The sequence below is a fragment of the Mobula hypostoma genome, chromosome 6, assembly GCF_963921235.1.
Source record: "Mobula hypostoma chromosome 6, sMobHyp1.1, whole genome shotgun sequence".
NCBI classification, from domain to species: Eukaryota; Metazoa; Chordata; class Chondrichthyes; order Myliobatiformes; family Myliobatidae; genus Mobula; species Mobula hypostoma.
Window position 1 is genome coordinate 22380693 of NC_086102.1, and position 19400 is coordinate 22400092.

At 39.3% G+C, this 19400-nt stretch overlaps 1 protein-coding gene across 7 annotated transcripts in view; it reads right to left on the reverse strand.

Annotated features, from left to right (window-relative positions):
• ttc3 (tetratricopeptide repeat domain 3) overlaps nt 1–19400 on the reverse strand; it is a 138508-nt gene that overhangs the window by 60054 nt on the left and 59054 nt on the right. For all 7 annotated transcript variants that reach the window (XM_063050404.1, XM_063050403.1, XM_063050402.1 and 4 more), the window contains 10 exons: nt 18567–18679; nt 17195–17321; nt 16123–16245; nt 15624–15725; nt 13439–13531; nt 8975–9039; nt 7785–7924; nt 6432–6743; nt 3604–3855; nt 2539–2585 (listed from right to left, as the gene is read on the reverse strand). In XM_063050404.1, coding sequence (XP_062906474.1) covers nt 2539–2585; nt 3604–3855; nt 6432–6743; nt 7785–7924; nt 8975–9039; nt 13439–13531; nt 15624–15725; nt 16123–16245; nt 17195–17321; nt 18567–18679 — 1374 coding nt within the window. The remainder of the gene's footprint in view (nt 1–2538; nt 2586–3603; nt 3856–6431; nt 6744–7784; nt 7925–8974; nt 9040–13438; nt 13532–15623; nt 15726–16122; nt 16246–17194; nt 17322–18566; nt 18680–19400) is intronic.

The window sequence follows — 19400 nt, forward strand, 5'->3', positions numbered from 1 at the left end:
TACGGAAACCGTGGTGTACAAAGGCTGTTGAAAATCTAGTCAAGAAGAAGAGAAAAACTTACGAAAGGTTCAAAAAGCTAGGTAATGATACAGATCTAGAAAATTATAAGGCTAGCAAGAAGGAGCTTAAGAATGAAATTAGGAGAGCCAGAAGGGGCCATAAGAAGGCCTTGGTGGACAGGATTAAGGAAAACCCCAAGGCATTCTACAAAGTCGTGAAGAGCAAGAGGATAAGATGTGAGAGAATAGGACCAATCAATGTGACAGTGGAAAAGTGTGTATGGAACCGGAGGAGATAGTAGAGGTACTTAATGAATACTTTGCATCAATATTCACTATGGAAAAGTATCTTGGTGATTATAGGGATGACTTGCAGTGGACTGAAAATCTTGAGCATATAGACATTAAGAAAGAGATGTGCTGGAGTTTTTGGAAAGCATCAAGTTGGATAAGTCACCGGGACTGGACGAGATATACCCCAGGCTACTGTGGGAAGCGAGGGAGGATATTGCTGATCCTCTGGCAATGATCTTTGCATCATCAATCGGGACGGGAGAGGTGCCAGAGAATTGGAGGGTTGCAGATTTTGTTCCCTTATTCAAGGAAGGGAGTAGAGATAGCCCAGGAAATTATAGACTAGTGAGTCTTACTTCAGTGGTTGGCAAGTTGATGGAGAATGTCCTGAGAGGCAGGATTTATGAATATTTAGAGAGGCATAATATGATTAGGAATAGTCAGCATGGCTTTGTCAAAGGCAGGTTGTGCCTTACGAGCCTGATTGAACTTTTTGTGGATGTGACTAAACACATTGATGAAGGAAGAGCAGTATATGTAGTGTATATGGATTTCAGCAAGGTATTTGATAAGGTACCCCATGCAAAGCTTACTGAGAAAATAAGGAGGCATGGGATCCAAGGGGACCTTGTTTTGTGGATCCAGAATTGGCTTGCCCACAGGAGACAAAGGGTGGTTGTGGATGGGTCATATTCTGCATGGAAGTCGGTGACCAGTGGTGTGCCACAGAGATCTGTTCTGGGACCCCTTCTCTTCGTGATTTTTATAAATGACCTGGGTGAGGAAGTGGAGGGATGGGTTAGTATATTTGCTGATGACACAAAGATTGGGGGTGTTGTGTATAGTGTGGAGGACTGTCAGGGGTTATAGAGGGTCATTGATAGGATGCAAAACTGGGCTGAGAAGTGGCACATGGAGTTCAACCCAGATAAGTGTGAGGATGTTCATTTTGGTAGGTCAAATATGATGGCAGAATATAGTATTAATGGTAAGACTCTTGGCAGTGTGGAGGATGAGAGGGGGTCCGAGTCCATAGGACACTCAAAGCTGCTGCGCAGGTTGACTCTGTGGCATATGTTACATTGGCCTTTATCAACCGTGGGATTGAGTTTAAGAGCTGAGGGGTAATGTTACAGCTTTATAGGATCCTGGTCAGACCCCACTTGGAATACTGTGCTTAGTTCTGGTCACCTCACTACAGGAAGGATGTGGAAACCATAGAAAGGGTGCAGAGGAGATTTACAAGGATATCGCCTGCATTGGGGAGCATGCCTTATGAGAATAGGTTGAGTGAACTTGGCCTTTTTTCCTTGGAGCAACAGAGCATGAGAGGTGACTTGATAGAGGTGTATAAGATGATGAGGTGTAGTGATCGTGTGGATAGTCAGAGGCTTTTTCCCAGGGCTGAAATGGCTAACACGAGAGGGCACAGTTTTAAGAAGCTTGGAAGTAGGTACAGAGGAGATGTCAGGGGTAAGTTTTTTTTTAACGCAGAGAGTGGTGAGTGAGTGGAATGGGCTGCCGGCGACGGTGGTGGAGGCGGGTATGATAGGGTCTTTTAAAAGACTCCCGGATAGGTACATGGAGCTTAGAAAAATAGAGGGCTATGGGTAACCCTCAGTAATTTCTGAAGTAAGTACATGTTCAGTAGTGCATTGTGGGCCGAAGGGCCTGTATTGTGTTGTAGGTTTTCGATGTTTCTATGTAGTGCTGCCTTGTATACCATATCACCTCTTGGAAGAGAGCAGGTGAAAGGGACCAACTGCTTCTATTTCTTATGTTATTTCCTGGTCATCAAATGCCCTGTAAATGACATCAAAAATCTTATCTGGCCATTATTTTCTTGCTGTTGGTTCCAAATGTGCCTGAAAATTAGCTGCTAGATTTCCCCAACATACACAAGTTGTACTAGAAAGCTGTGTAGCACCTTAAAGAGTACCTTGAAGATAAATGTAAATTTTAAATAAATGATTTGTGATTTCTTATCAGTTTTCTCTAAACCAGAGTAAATATATCTGCCTCACCTCACATTAAATCTGTCCAAATCTGACCTGTGTTCTCTCCAAAACCAGCTAGCAGCATTACACATTTACTCCAGGTGGAACTAGACTTGTCTACTGGTAATGAATGTGACTTTACAGTAATGAAACAGTAATCTAAGAGGCAAGTACCGTAAGAACCATTTCAACTTCAGTTTTTTCATTTGAAATAAATTTCAAAAGGAATGTTTGTCAAGCAACTTACAGGTAATTCTTCATTTTCTTGTTTCTTTAGTACAGTACAAGGAGCATCTATATAAATAAAGAGCAAAAATCCAAAATAATTTTTCTAGAAAAATAACAGCAAACAAAACACTAACATGATAACAGAAGTAAAGTGAAATTGCTGATTCAATGTTAAGTTTACACCTGTACATTTTGACATCCTAGCTACAATAGCAACAAAACAATATTATCTTCACAAAGTACCTTTCTCTGACAAAACTAGCAATAACTATGTAAATGTTATTCTCTTTTACGTTCTATGCAACTCTCTGGGACACTTTTATGGTATTTCAAGCAACATAACATGAATTTTTATCACTGAAGAGACACTACAAAACAGAAATAATTTTGAGTTGTATGGCAATTATTAATCAAGCAGAAACAAACATCTCAACAGAAACAAATGTTTTTCACAGAGGAGGCATGCACAAAATGAAAAAGGGTTCAGATCCGTAAGCAAAACAGCAAACAGGAACACATCAAGCATCAATGGAAATAAACAGAGAAAAAAAAATAAACCAAGAGCTCAATTGCTACTGCATTCAAAATGACCTCCTGAGATTCAAGACTTGGCATATTTACTCAATGCAGAAAGTATGTAAAATTTTCATGAGTCTGATTATAACAACAGCATATAAGATAGGAGCTGAGGTCTAAAGGGTTCAGTGCTTTGGTTATCGACCGGTGGACCATGAAGTTGAGTTCCAATCTCCAGGAAAATACTGAAAAAGCAGCAGGACTATCCATTAGTGTACCAAGGTGTGAATGAGGGGGAGAAACACTGGATAAATTTAGACTTTTTAGAATGCCAAAACAAACGTCCAGATACAGAGGAAGGAAAGAGTCTGGATTATAATGAATTTCAATATAAGTTCATCTCTAATTATTGTGAGCAAAATCATAATTCAAAGCTATCTTGCCCTCTGCTCTTTTCACAAGGTTATCAAATTTCATTTAAAAAACAATAAATATCTTGAAGAATTTAATACGTCATATAATTAATCTTGGTAACTTAATTAATTATGCAATTAAATTAAATACATACCCATTGTATTAAAATATTGATCTAAAGGATTATGCAAGGAAGGAAATTGCTCTCTTTTCTCTTCCAAGGTCCAGATGAAGTTACGGATTTTTGTGGGAGATTCCTGTTTCAGTTGTTCTACCATGTCTTTAGTGCTGTCATATAGTGGTAGATCTACCTCAGATACTTTGAGCAAGTTCAGTAGACAGTCCAAGTCCAATTGCTCTATGAACTTCGAATAACGAAGCAAGAACAATCCTGCTGCTTCACACCCTGTAGAAGAAAATAAATACTGTAGACTAAAAGTGATCATCTCCATACTAATTATCCATCTTTCCTTTCTTCATGTTTGTTATTTCTTTCCTGAAAAGCTTGCTGTAAGAGCCTTTCTTTTAAGGTTTCTAGGACTGTCAACTGATAACTTAATTATAGATTGTTATCACATTATAATTTTAACAACAGAAAACTAATTTTCCCCTCCCTCACTCATTCTCAAAATTAGTTACCATCTTGCAGCAAGCAGCATTATATCATATCAAAAAAACTTCATGATCTAACATATCGGATGGTTTGTTTCAGTTACAGAAAATAAAAACCCATACTGGTTTTATCCTAATTCCTTTGCAAGATTATTTTGAAAAGAACTACCTCCCACATCTCAATCTGAGCAATTTGCCCCTGAGCATCTGAATTATTCACTATGTGTGACCTTGTCAAAGATCTATTCATGACGGAAGTTACAGATATTAACTGCTTAACAATGTGGAGTTAAGACCACACTGTATTTTTGCTTAAATTGACTAAGAATGTTAAGATCTTAAACCTCTTAACATACAGTATGGCGCAAAAGTTTAGGCACATATATAACGAGACCTGGGTGTCATTATACACCAGTCATTGAAAGTGGGCATGCAGGTACAGCAGGCGGTGAAAAAGGCGAACGGTATGCTGGCATTTATAGCGAGAGGATTCGAGTACAGGAGCAGGGAGGTACTACTGCAGTTGTACAAGGCCTTGGTGAGACCACACCTGGAGTATTGTGTGCAGTTTTGGTCCCCTAATCTGAGGAAAGACATCCTTGCCATAGAGGGAGTACAAAGAAGGTTCACCAGATTGATTCCTGGGATGGCAGGTCTTTCATATGAAGAAAGACTGGATGAACTGGGCTTGTACTCGTTGGAATTTAGAAGATTGAGGGGGGATCTGATTGAAACGTATAAGATCCTAAAGGGATTGGACAGGCTAGATGCGGGAAGATTGTTCCCGATGTTGGGGAGGTCTAGAACGAGGGGTCACAGTTTGAGGATAGAGGGGAAGCCTTTTAGGACCGACGTTAGGAAAAACTTCTTCACACAGAGAGTGGTGAATCTGTGGAATTCTCTGCCACAGCAAACTGTTGAGGCCAGTTCATTAGCTATGTTTAAAAGGAAGTTAGATATGGCCCTTGTGGCTACAGGGGTCACGGGGTATGGAGGGAAGGCTGGGTTCTGAGTTGGATGATCAGCCATGATCATAATAAATGGCGGTGCAGGCTCGAAGGGCCGAATGGCCTACTCCTGCACCTATTTTCTATGTTTCTATGTTTCTATAACACTAGGGTGCCTAAGACTTTAGCACAGTACTGTATATTATGTCTTTCCAGTTACCGATTAACACTTAGTACTACTGAGCTACGCCAGCCAGAAACGCCACCGTTTATTCCCCTCCATAGATGCTGCCTAATGTGCTGAGTTCCTGCAGAACTTTGTTTGTTTTTCAAAATTTCAAGCAACTGCAGCTCTTGCATTTATACATTTTGTTACCTCTTCACATTTAATCAAATTGGTCAGACAAGACCTGCCATTGACAAAGCCATGCTGGCAATCTTTGATCAGTACCTGCCTTTAAAATTGATAATTAATCCTGTCCCTCTGAATTTTCACCAATAACTTCCCTATTACTGATGGTTGGCTCACAGATCTGTAATCACCCGGCTTTTCTCTGCAACCCTTCTTGAAATGGGCAACCACATTTGTCGTCTGCCAGTCATTATGTACCTCACTATTGGCCAGCGAGGATTTAAAAATCGCAGCCAGATCTCTAGTAACCTCTTCCCTTGCCTCACACAACAGCCTGGGATAAGTATCACCCTGGTCCTGGTGATTTATCCACCTTTAAGCTCACTACATCACTGAGGATCTCAGCTTTACTTAATGCTTGCACTAGAATATCACCTTACCAGGTTCTGAAACCTCCAGCTAGAAAGTCAGCTTCCCTTCTAAGTACTGATGAAAAATATTCATTTAACCTTCTGGCTCCATGCACCAATTGAGCCTAACGGACCCTACTCTTTCCCTAGTTATTTGTTCACCTTTACTATATTCGTAAAAATCTTAACTACCTTAACCTTGTTCACCAGATGGTATTTCATAGCATCTGACTGCCTTCTTATACTTTTACTTTAAACATCACCCCACATCTTTTATACTCAACAGCCCTCTCCTTTAGTTCTCCGTGCCTGCCATATATCTCTTCAAAGGGTGGTTGAAGTAGTCCTTTAAGGCTAAAGTACATAGATGATTGATAAGCGTGGAGGCGAAAGGTTATCATGAGAGGACAGGGGTGTCTTATGGAGTTTAGAATCAGCTCAGCTGTGATCTTATTCAGTGGCACATCAGGGTTAAGGGCAACAAAGAATGCTACACCTGTTCTTAGTTCACAAGATCCTTTGTTTTCACATTCATTTCTGCATTCTTCCTGTTACTTTATCTCATCATCGCACAAACTCTCTGGGGAGGCTTCAGTTCTATTGCATATAGATAACATGTTGTGTATCTACATACTCAGGTTTGTATACACAATTATATTACCTGCATCATTTAACCAATTAATCCAATCTAACAGTTTGTTGTCAACTTCTTGGCATTTTGTAAGTGTGTAAAGGAATGCCCTCGTCTTTACTCTGTTATTCTTCTGCACAATGAGATCGAGAAGTTGGCCCATAACTTGACATGGTTTGGAGGCACCTGCGGATATATCATCACACTCTTCTTTGCTTAGAATCCCGTCGGATTGTAATTCTTGAAGTAGATTTGAAACATTCCACTCTCCAGCTTTTAATTTTTCTTTGTTTTTATTTATCAACTGCAGCATTCGATCACCAAAAGGATTCCAAGATTGACCTGTATATAAAAGGCAACCGAGGAATAAATGAAGTAAACCATACATGATACCTTTTGCAAACAAGAGAAAATCTGCAGATTTTTAAGAAACATAGAAACATAGAAAACCTACAGCACAATACAGGTCCTTCTGCCCACAAAGCTGTGCCGAACATGTCCTTACCTTAGTACTACCTAGGCTTATCCATAGCCCTCTATTTTTCTAAGCTCCATGTAGCCATCCAGGAGTCTCTTAAAAGACCCTATCGCTTCCACCTCCACCACCGCAGCCGGCAGCCCATTCCACGCACTCACCACTCTCTGCGTAAAAAACTTACCTGACATCTCCTCTGTACCTACTTCCAAGCACCTTAAAACTATGCCCTCTTGTGCTAGCCATGGGAAAAAGCCTCTGACTATCCACACAATCAATGCCCCTCATTATCTTGTACACCTCTATCAGGTCACCTTTCATCCTCCGTCACTCCAAGGAGAAAAGGCCGAGTTCCCTCAAGCTATTCTCATAAGGCATGCTCCCCAATCCAGGCAACATTTTCCTCCAGTATTTTGTATGTGATGATAACCTTTGCATCTTGTTTGAATGCACTATATTAAGAGCAAAAATCAAGGAATTCTCAAACAAAATGTACTTTTCACATGATTTCTCCAAATTAATGTTGTAACTAGCCATAACTACACGGCAGCATGGTAGTGCAATGGTTGGCATAATGGGATTCACAGTGCTAGAGACATGGGTTCAGTTCCCGCTGCTGTCTGTAAGGAACTCGTACATTCTCCTGTGACCACATGGGGTTCATCTGGGTGCTCTGCTTTCCTTCCGCACTGCAAAACATACGGGTCATGTGGGTGTAATTGGGTACTGCAGGCTTGTTGGGTTGGATAGGCCTGTATCTCTAAATAATAAAACAATAAATAATGGAATTTAACATATTACTGATTCTCTACTGTTGGAATTTTCCATGCCCATTTATTAAGCCAGGTTTCTAAGAAGGTCTAGTTCATAAGGTGAAGAATTATTATGAATCAGGTTTTTTTTTTTACCTGTTTTAGAATTGGTTTCTTCAATCTTACTATTCTTTTCTGCATTTTCCTTAATTTGCTTTTCAGCATTGTATTTTGATGCTTCTTTTCTTAATTTTCTGGTTTGTTTACGATCTTCCTTAATCTTTAACTTCAAAGCACTACAGATAAAAAAAAATCACATTATGATTAGCAATGACAGGCATAGGCTGTTGCAGAATGAGAAATATAGTGAGCAATGGTTATTTCAGGTTTGTAATTACAATGAAAAGACCAAAAACTAACAATTCAAGAAAAACAAGAATTAACTTAGTTAAAGGAAAAACATACAGCAAAAAGACTCGATGTGCTCGAGTCTATTTCTTTAAAAGGGGAAACAGGTGAAAAATTGGAAGAGATTTAAATTGGCAGTGTTAAAAAGTTCTGTAAAATCGATGTCACTTAAATATTTTTATCAAAGTATGTATTATACATACTAAAGTAAAAAAATGAAACATTGACATTGCACCAGTTTTTAAATAGGAGTCAACCAATATTCAAAACCATGCAATCACATTTAAACTACTTCCCTTCCCACACATGTGGTATAACCTCAAGAGGTTCTGCAGATGTGGAAATCTAGAGTAACACATACAAAATGCAGGAGGAACTTAGCAGGTCAGTCAGCAAAAGTTAACATTTTACGCCGAGACTGAAGTTCCTCCAGCATCTATGAAAGAGAATGAAAGCAATGAAAGAAAAATCAATGTTTTGGGCTACGACTGAAGTTCCTCCAGCATTTTGTATGTATTGCTCGTAACCTGTTGAGTTTTTCTAGCATTTTCTGTTTTGTTTCTGATTTCCAGCTCTTTTTTGGTTTTCAATATCATGGAAAATCATTCAGTTCTACATTAAAGAAACTCTGATGTATGTCAATTTGTGAAATGCACCAAAAGAGACACGTTTATTTCAAATTCCATTAGGTGTCAGGCAACTACTTCTTTTAACATTAGGTAGTTTAATAGCAGTGAGTATTACACATTTGTGTTTAAATGGTTTCTTAGGGCCTTTCTGAATCCTTTGGTGAAAAGAAATTAATGCTAGATAAATCTCAGCTGCATAAAAGATGGACTTCAACAATTTATTTAGAAACATCACTGCAAGGAGATTTCTATGAGAAAAATCTATTTTACAAACACTTACTCAAACTGGTATGAAGAAAAGAACATTACCTTGAGCATTTCTGTTTAATGACTGCTTTCGAGGATTCTTTGTTTTTCATTATTTTAGCCTCAAACTGAAAAACACAATTTGCATTGAGATGTAAATGACTTAAATTTAATTTGTGGTTGTCTAACAAGTGAAATTTCTTCAATGTAGAAGACTGCAAATCTCAGGTGATAATATATATTCAAGGCTGAGACAAAAAGAGTTTTGGGCATTAAGATAATCAAAGGATCAAAGTAATAGTGGGAAAAAGGAGAGAGTTGTTTTTGCACATTCTGCCTGAATGCAGTGTTTGCAGTATTGTTCTATTTTGGATTTCCAGCATCCACAGTATTTCCCTTTTTTAACTTTAAGGTCAACTATCCTCCAGTGGATCACCAGTCAAAATGACTGACCCACTGTTTCTTTTTTCTATGCTTGCTAGGTATTTTATATGAAAAATTTGCTTTGAAAGCATCCTTGTGTAGTTGTAGTTCCAACCACAAATGCTAGTATGCATCAAGGAGTTAAATATAATCTCATGCAAAATGAGGAAAAACTGAGAATGCTGTCCAGGTCATGCAGCATCTCCAAAGAAAGGAACTGAAGTAATATGTCAGTGCAATTATTTCTATTAGAATTTATTGAAAGTAATTAGGCGTTCTGTCTAGTTTTTGCCTGTGACCGGTAACTTATTTTCAACAGCTTGTAGTTTAAACAATTTATTTTTGAAAATCACAATGGCCTTTTCGCATGCAAGTCTCCACAAAGCATCTTTAGCTTCCTGCAGACCTGGGAGACTTCTTTCAGTTCATCCGCGAAACAGTTTAAATGTTCTGTTCTTGGGAATTTTTTTTTACTTTTCAAGGTGACTGGGGTTCTGACGAAGACCATGATCTACAGCTGTGCTCAAACTACGTTCTTCATGGATGGTGGGTTCTTGCTCTTCAGAATCCGCCGAGCTGCCTGCATTTCGGGATCTCCAGGAGAACCTTGGAAGATGGGCGCTTTTGGGGTGTGGTCCTGAGGCTGACCTGATTATTCACTGATGTTGCTTAATGAAGCATCGCGGGAGATCGAAACATCGAGACAGCAGGCTCAGCCGTTGGAGGCCCACGCACTTGAGCAATCTCTCTCTCTTGCGACAATGAGAGAGAGTCTGCTGATTCTTGAGTCGGGAACTCGAATAAGTGACACTGCAGAAACATTGAAACAGTGAGCCGCCAGCCTCCCCTCTCGCTGTGGCAGGAGCCATATCTCTCTTTCAATCGTTAGTGAGAGAGAGGGTATGTTGAGATGTCGAAGTGTTGGATGGACAGTAGTTGTTGATGGACTATAGATCATAGTCTCTGAGGGCTATGGTTGCATAGTGGGTGGTGGGGGGCAGCTGATACTTTATGCTGGAACAAATGGGGACAGGGTGAGAGGTGATGCCTTGCTGCTGCTTGTGTGTGTGGGGGGGGGGAGGGGTGCTTTGGGGTTCTAACATTTTCTGTCATTCATTCTCTGGATTTTTTTTTCTCTTTTTCATGGACATCTGTGAAGAGCAAGGATTTCAGGGTGTATACTGTATACATTCCCTGACATTAAATTAAACCACTGTCCCAATGATTTGAACTGTATGAATAGTATGGATGACAAGCTTTTCACTGTATCTCAGTACATGTGACAATAATAAACCACTTTCAATTTGGATCCCTGTTTCTCAAATTTGCTCATTTCCCTAACTTTGCCAAGATGGATTATCAGGCAGCTATTACAATATTAGCCTTTGGGCTGGCAGGAACAAGTTCTTGTTCCGACAAGAACTGTCCTTTGTTATTCAAATAATAAGCCATGGGTAACAAAGGACAGTAAGGACATCCTGAACGCTAAAAAGAGGGTGTTTAGAGATGGAAATAGGGAGGAGCTAAGGGCAATACAGAGGGACCTGAAAGCCAGGATCAGGGAGGCTAAAGACAGGTACAGGAGGAAGCTCGAGTGGAAACTCCAGCAGAACAACATGAGAGAGGTCTGGAGGGGGATGAGGACTATCACTGGGTTCCGGCAAACTAGCAACAGAGGAGCTGAAGGCAGTGTGGACAGGGCCAACGAACTTAACCTGTTTTTTAACAGATTTGACATTGTGGCCCCTGCCTATCCCCCACGAGTCATCTGTTGTCTGCCCCCAACCAACACATATTCCACTCTCCCCTCCTACCCCTCCTCACAGTCCCCCATCCTGCTCTCATGACTATACCCCTTCCCCACACGAAACCACCATGGTGGGCTTCACAGCTGAACAGGTGAGAAGACAGCTGAAACGTCTCAACCCAAGCAAGGCTGCAGGACCGGATGGTGTCAGTACCAGGGTGCTCAAAGCCTGTGCCCCTCAGCTATGTGGAGTACTTTGCCATGTCTTCAACATGAGCCTGAGGCTCCGGAGGGTTCCTGTACTGTGGAAGACGTCCTGCCTCGTCCCTGTGCCGAAGGTGCCGCGCCCCAGCGGCCTCAATGACTACAGACTGGTGGCATTGACCTCTCACATCATGAAGACGCTGGAGAGATTTGATCTGGAGCTGCTCCGGCCTATGGTCAGGCAACCCTTAGATCCCCTCCAGGTCGCCTACCAGCCCTGACTAGGAGTTGAGGATGCCATGGTCTACCTGCTGAACCGTGTCTACGCCCACCTGGACAAGCCAGCGAGCACTGTGAGGGTCATGTTTTTTGACTTCTCCAGTGCGTTCAACACCACCCGCCCTGCTCTGCTGGGGGAGAAGCTGACAGCGATGCAGGTGGATGCTTCCCTGGTATCATGGATTCTTGATTACCTAACTGGCAGACCACAGTATGTATGCTTGCAGCACTGTGTGTCTGACAGAGTGATCAGCAGCACTGGGGCTCCACAGGGGACTGTCTTGTCTCCCTTTCTCTTCACCATTTACACCTCGGACTTCAACGACTGCACAGTGTCTTGTCATCTTCAGAAGTTTTCGGATGACTCTGCCACAGTTGGATGCATCAGCAAGGGAGAGGAGGTTGAGTACAGGGCTACGGTAGGAAACTTTGTCACATGGTGTGAGCAGAATTATCTGCAGCTTAATGTGAAAAAGACTAAGGAGCTGGTGGTAGACCTGAGGAGAGCTAAGGTACCAGTGACCCCTGTTTCCATCCAGGGGGTCAGTGTGGACATGGTGGAGGATTACAAATACCTGGGATACGAATTGACAATGAACTGGACTGGTCTAAGAACACTGAGGCTGTCTACAAGAAGGGTCAGAGCCGTCTCTATTTCCTGAGGAGACTGAGGTCCTTTAACATCTGCCAGACGATGCTGAGGATGTTCTGTGGTGGCCACTGCTATCATGTTTACTGTTGTGTGCTGGGGCAGCAGGCTGAGGGTAGCAGACACCAACAGAATCAACAGACTCATTCGTAAGGCCAGTGATGTTGTGGGGATGGAACTGGACTCTCTCACAGTGGTGTCTGAAAAGAGGATGCTGTCTAAGTTGCATGCCATCTTTGTCAATGTCTCCCATCCACTACATAATGTACTGGGTGGGCACAGGAGTACATTCAGCCAGAGACTCATTCCTCCGAGATGCAGCACAGAGCGTCATAGGAAGTCATTCCTGCCTGTGGCCATCAAACTTTACAACTCCTCCCTTGGAGGGTCAGACACCCTGAGCCGATAGGCTGGTCCTGGACTTATTTCATAATTTACTGGCATAATCTACATATTACTATTTAACTATTTATGGTTCTATGACTATTTATTATTTATGGTGCAACTGTAACGAAAACCAACTTCCCCCGGGATCAATAAAGTATGACTATGAATATGACTATTATCACTATCCTTCCATAATCCCAGCCCTAGCACAAATTTGGGGTTGCAGTGTTTCATGATATATCCAGTATTGAAGGCTTGATTGCTTTCATTTTTCACTGGTCATTTTGCCGCCAACCCCTTACCCAATGCTGAGCTCATTTGCAGGTACGATAATTCCACTAATCCACGTGGGTCTTTAGGCCTTGGGTCTTACCAATGAGAAAATATCTCACAAGGCCAATAATGGAACTGGTAACCCCAACAGTAAAAAAGTAATTTATTTTGCCAAAAATGGTACAAAGAACAGCTCCACATATCATGAAACTTCATTGAAATATGGTATTACTTTCACTGAATGATAAAATCTCCAGAGTTAGTAATTATTCATGTAAGTATATTCAATAAAATTTTAGATTTCTCAGCAGGGAATATCAAGAGGCAAATGTTCTTCCAAATTAAAAAGCAAGTTCAAAAATACAATAGCTAAAAACTTTTGAAAATTCTGAAGAAGTGGCCAAATCCTAGGTATCCCATTATTCTTTTTAGGTTATTGCCTGACTCTATTCTATCAACTCAGTTTCAATTAAGTAAAACTACATTTGTTCAGAACAATCAATTAACGTCTTTATGTGGTATGCATGCTGAGATCTAGAACTAATTCATTGGATACATTCCTTACCTCACATTTCACAAAACCTTTTGAATCATAGATGACAATTTTGGAAATTTTCCCTCCACAATCTGGAGTGAAACATGGATCTTTCAGAAAATCCTTCAAAGAAAAAAAAAGTGCTCTGACAAATGCAAAGTTATAAACAAAGCAGTGATCAGTGTAACTCTAAACGAGTATAATTAGTCCTGTTGTAGGGTCTCAGCCCGAAACGCTGACTATACCCTTTTCCATAGATGCTGTCTGGCCTGCTGAGTTCCTCCAGCATTTTGTGTATGTTGCATAATTATTTTAAATATCAGGCTGCACACACTTGAACCAATCTGACACCTATACACAACAGAGAAATTTATAAACAGCTGAAACTGATAGTTAAAAACTTTAAAATATATTAAACTATTCAATTAAAAGGCATAAATTATTTGAGAAATAAAAACATTAAGAATATTTTTCAACTAATCTTAATTGTTTCATATACAACTCAGTTCTCTTGCTCTGCATACTGACATCTTTGCAGAGGACTGTCATTTCCATTGACAATTTATTTCTGAGTTCAGGAATCAGATCTGATTATTTCTCACTAAGCCTCATATAAACACACACATATATGCATTTAAACTGAGCAGGGGTAGGTTCAAGAGAGACGTGAAGATAAGTATTTTACTTAGAGTCATGGATGCCTGGAATGGTGAAGAGGCAAATACTTTAGAGGCTTTTAAGGGATGTTTAGATAGGCACATGGATGTATGGAAACTGGAGGGATATGGACATTGTGTAGGTAGGAGGGATCATTGTTTGGGTGTTTTTGATTTGCTTTTTAGCTGGTTCAGCACAACATTATAGGATGAGTGGCCTGTTCAGTTCAATGCAAGCTAGTTAAATACGGAGAAAACAAATTTGGCAGCGAAATTGGAAAAGTCAGAAATGCGTGCAACTGCACAGCATTTACGTGGGAAAGGAAATTGGGTAATGTACATATTACAAGAGCAGTGTTACAGCACTGGATGCAACCCCAAAGTACAATACAACCATCAACAAAGCCAAATCGTTGAACTACACAACTGGAATACATACCCATTAACTTCCCCTTATTTCCAATCATCCCGCTACCCACCAACACTAAGGGCAACATACAGTACCCAATTAACCTTCTAGCCCATTGTTGCCACACCTAGAGAAAAACCAAGTGTTCACATGGAGAACATGCAAACTCTACAAGGAAGGTAGCCAAGATTAAGATCGAATACAGGTCACTGTGTAGCGACTGCTGTGCCATTGTGCCACCCTTGGGATGGACTTCCAATTTTCATCTTGTAAAACAGTTTCAGAAACTGAGTTACAACATATTGTAGCTGCATATGCACTGAAAAGCCTTATCTTGATTCTGTGCTGAAACCAATACTTTTTTAAAGTTTCAATGTGCCTAATTTAAAGGTATTCAAGGTAACAAGTAGGAAAAGACTAATTTCAGAATTAAATTCCAAACACAGATTGTAAAAGGGTTATACAGACCCTATATTGAAAAGTTGCTCTTCAAAAATGTAGCACAGAATGGATTTTCAGATGAGCAGTGAAGAGTAAACTTATGGTGATATATCAAATTAATTTTGCAATGAAAGGATTTTTACATTTTCTGGGTACATGGAATAAAATTTGGGCTGAAAGCTTCAATTTGTGCTAATGAGTTCAATGCCAGTTGTAAGAAGTTGCTTACAGAATTATCTGTGGACATGAATACATATTCTGAAGAATGGTTTGAATGGGCAGCTTGATGACTTACTCATTCATTGCTGTAATTCACCTAAAACGACACATAATTTGATCTTGTGACTTCTTAACTAAGTAGTAAAATCAAGTTTAAACTAAACCAAATCAGAAAAAATAGACTTAATATTGTCAAAGTGTTTATCTTGTTATCATGACAAGATAAATAGTTTTACAGTAATAATTTGTACCAATGTTATAAGTATATGGATAGTAACTATCAAGAAAGTCACTTGGAATTCTAGTAACTATCAAAAGGAAGAAAAATTAAACTCAAGTTTTATTAATAATAGTGAATCTCAATGCTGGATACATTTTGATTCCAGTTACGGCAAAACTCAACTATCCATTTACCCATTTTGCGCAAAATTACATCCTCATTCACTTAACTGTAGAAATAACACAACTTTCATTTCTAAAACAAACTAACCTTGTCATTTTTATCTTGAAATGAAGCTGCCTTCAATTTTTTCCAACAGTTGATATGGTACTCTAAACGGCAATGTAGGATGCATATCATTTGAATAAAGCCCTAAAACACGAATCAAGATGGTTAGTGGTCCAAGTTACAGGTCATGAAATTACTTTACTTCTTTGAAGTACTGTTCATTCGTTACGTGCCATGTCGCATTACATGGGCGATAAAGGTCTTCCCATGAGCATGATTATCCTTGGTAAATTTTTCTTTGAAAGTGGTTTGCATTCCCATCTTCTGGACAATGCTTGGGCAGCGTAATGAATAGCCTATTAAATCAGTCATTATCTATGAAGTATAATGACTGATTAATAGGCTATTCACAACTGTGGCTGAGTACGAGGTCAGAAATGTCTGCTAGATAACTGATAATTAAATATCATGCCAGGTTGCCAAACTTTGAATTGTTTTTGAGAATATTCTGCCCCTGCTACTTACATATGAAACCCATTACCTTGAAATCTGGGTCGGAGAAATATATCTGAGTCTTAGAATGGCCTTGGCAATGTTGAAAGCGGCAGATTGCATCTGGTTGAGGTGGGAATTGACAATTCCCTATGTATTCTTCTAACAATGCCTGAAACATAAAATTGCATAATTAAGAGAATAAGTGACAAATAATAAATGACAGAATTCTAAAGGTGTACAGGGTCAGAGGGAATTGATTACACATATGCATTAATTCTGGAAAGTGGCAAGATCTGCTGAGAGTATCATTAGTAAAGTATATGGAATCATGAGATTTACAGGGGCAAAGAGTACCAAAATAGATTATACTGAACATATTAAAATCAAAAGGTTAGGTTACTGCATTTAATTGTGGTCACATAATTTCAGGACGAAAATTTGTGAGCTTTACTAGAATATTTCCAGGGAAAAGGGAATAAGATTAGGTTGGAGAAACTGAGAAGCTCTTGGACTAAAGTTCGAAGTATATTTATTACCAAACTACTTAAATGTCAACATATACTATGCTGAGGTTCATTTTCTTGCAAGAATTCACAGAAAAACAAAGAAACACAATAGAATCAATGGAAAACTATACATAAACAAAGACTGACAAACAACCAGTATGTAAAACACATTGTGTAAATAAATAGATAAGTAATACTGAGAGCATGAATTGTGAAGTCCTTGAAAGTGAGTCCATAGGTTCAGAATCAGTTCAGAGTTGAGTGAAGCTGTTCATACTGGCTCAGGAGCCTGATGTTTGAAAGGCATTAAGTGTTCCTAAACCTGGTGATGAGGAACTTAAGCTTCACATGTACCTCCTTCCTGATGGCAGCAGAGAGAAGAGAGCATGGACTTGATGGTGACAGTCTTTGATGATCATAAAGCTGGAAGAAGATTTGTTCTCATAGGAGTTTTCATAACAGTGTACAAGACGATGATTAGTTTAGAATGGAAATGAAACCTATAAATACAACTCACAAAATGACAAGATTCACTAGCCTATTCTAGGTCCTATGTTCCTTTAAGAAATTACTGGTTACACAAGAAAGCAATTAATATCTTTAAAATGTTACCTTTAATTTTTCATTTTGTGTTTCTTCGATAACAACAGTTGTTGTGGGCCACGTTAGTATGCCTGGTACAATCTTACGGTTTACCATAGTTAATGATTTACTGAAAGGATCTAAAGCACTGGTAAATCTGGGGGGGGGGCGGGGGTGGAACAGTGGAAAAGGGAGAGAAATTATTGGAAACAAAATTCAATGTTAAGTGTTCAAAGTACATTTATTATCAAAGTATTCATATTATATACAACCTTGAGATTCATCTCCTTACAGGCAGCTACAAAACAAAGAAACCCAATAGAACCCATTAAAAAAAGAAGACAGTCATGGTTTTCATTTATATTAGAGTCATAACGTAGATTTTGTCTTGAAACATAAACCTCGAAGTCCCAGAATTATTGGGGTAAATTTGCAGTGTAACTTCTTCAGAGTCTAAGGGTTGACATCCAAAAATATACACATACTGAAGGATAATTCAACCCCCTTGCCATAAAGGCCAATGTTCTCTTAACTTATTTAGCTACTTTTTATTCTTAAGATTTTAGTCTTCAGTGATATTTTTACATTTCCATATTCTTAAGTCTCTCATGATAATGAAAATGTCTTCATAAGAGCCATATGAATAATCCACTAAGAGTTGATGCCCAAAAATTCACTTGTCCATTTTCTTTCATAACCTCCTGTCTATAACATATTTATATAACAAAATGTCTCAAGGCATTTATCAGGATTTCATTAAAAAATCAAAGTGACATTTAGGCAAAAATGAACATTAAGGCAGATACCAGCAGCTTGGTTAAAGGTTTGATGTGAATGTAGAAATACAGAGGGCTAAATTCCAGAGCTTGGCAACCAGTAGAAGAACAAATTAAAATCAGGCAAGCTTAAATGGCTGGAATTGCAGGATGGACCAAAGTTGTTGGGATTTTTCTCCTCGAAATAAATACACCTAAGAGGCAATTTAATGGACATATAAAAAAAAGTAATGATGAATTCATTTGAGGTAGATTGAGGGCAGCTGTTCCCACTTGTGGATAGTTCAGGGACCAAGCAGAGAAAGGTACATTAAAAATAAAATTGGGATAAGATACAAGGCAGATGTGAGGGAAAAATATTTTTACTCAGGTAGCAGTTGCAAGGCACAGAGAATATTTTGCAGGCATATCGGCATAAAGCATGAAATGGGACTGATGGGACTTCTCTACTATGAGCTTGATATAATGAATTTGTATATTGTATTTCCATGTCAGCACTGAGCACAGGGGAAAAGTGTGAATATGTACATTACAACACAGGCAATAAAGTTTTGAAAACCTCAACTTCTGGAAGGTTCGATGTTTCTGTTGTACACTTTTGCCTTTTTCTTTATCAAGGCACAAACCTGTTCTGCTGAAAGTACACTTTGCCAAGTCCATAGAATGCCAAACAGTCAAGCCGCTGTTCTGGAAATTGCTCCAAAATTTTATTAAATTGATTTTCAGCCTCAGTCAACTCCTGGTCAAACAAAGTACAAGTTAGTGACTCTAAGAAAAACAGCTACAGAAATACCTATAACGTTGGAGATGTAAGCAGGTCAAAGCTATTAGTAAGCTTCAGAGGAATACGCCATTTAGCCCTTTATGTACAGTGGTGCTAGAAAGTTTGTGAACCCTGCAGAATTTTCTCTATTTTTGCATAAATATGACCTAAAATGTATTAAATCTTCACACAAGTCCTAAAATTAGATAAAGAAAACCCAATTAAATAAATACCACAAAAATATTAGACTTGTTAATTTATTTATTGAGAAAAATGATCCAATATTACACATATTTGTTGGAAAGAGTATGTGAACCTCTGGGGTAAGGCCTTCTACAAAAGGTACTTGGAGTCAGGCATTCCAATCAATGAGATGAGATTGCAGTGTGGGTTGTAGAGGTGCCCTGTCCTATAAAAAAGAAACATAAAGTCAGGTTACTGAAAGAGCCTACTCTTCTCAAGGGAGATCTATCTAAGTGCACCATGCCTCGATCAAAACAACTTTCAGAGGACCTTAGAAGAAGAATTGTGAGATGCATGAAGCTGGAAAAGGCTACAAAAGCACTTCTAAAGATCTGAGTATTCATCAGTCCAGAGCAGTAAGAGAAATTGTCTACAAATGGAAGAAACTCAGTACTGTTGGTACTCTCCCTGGGAGTGGGTATCCTGCATAGATCACACCAAGAGCACACCGTGC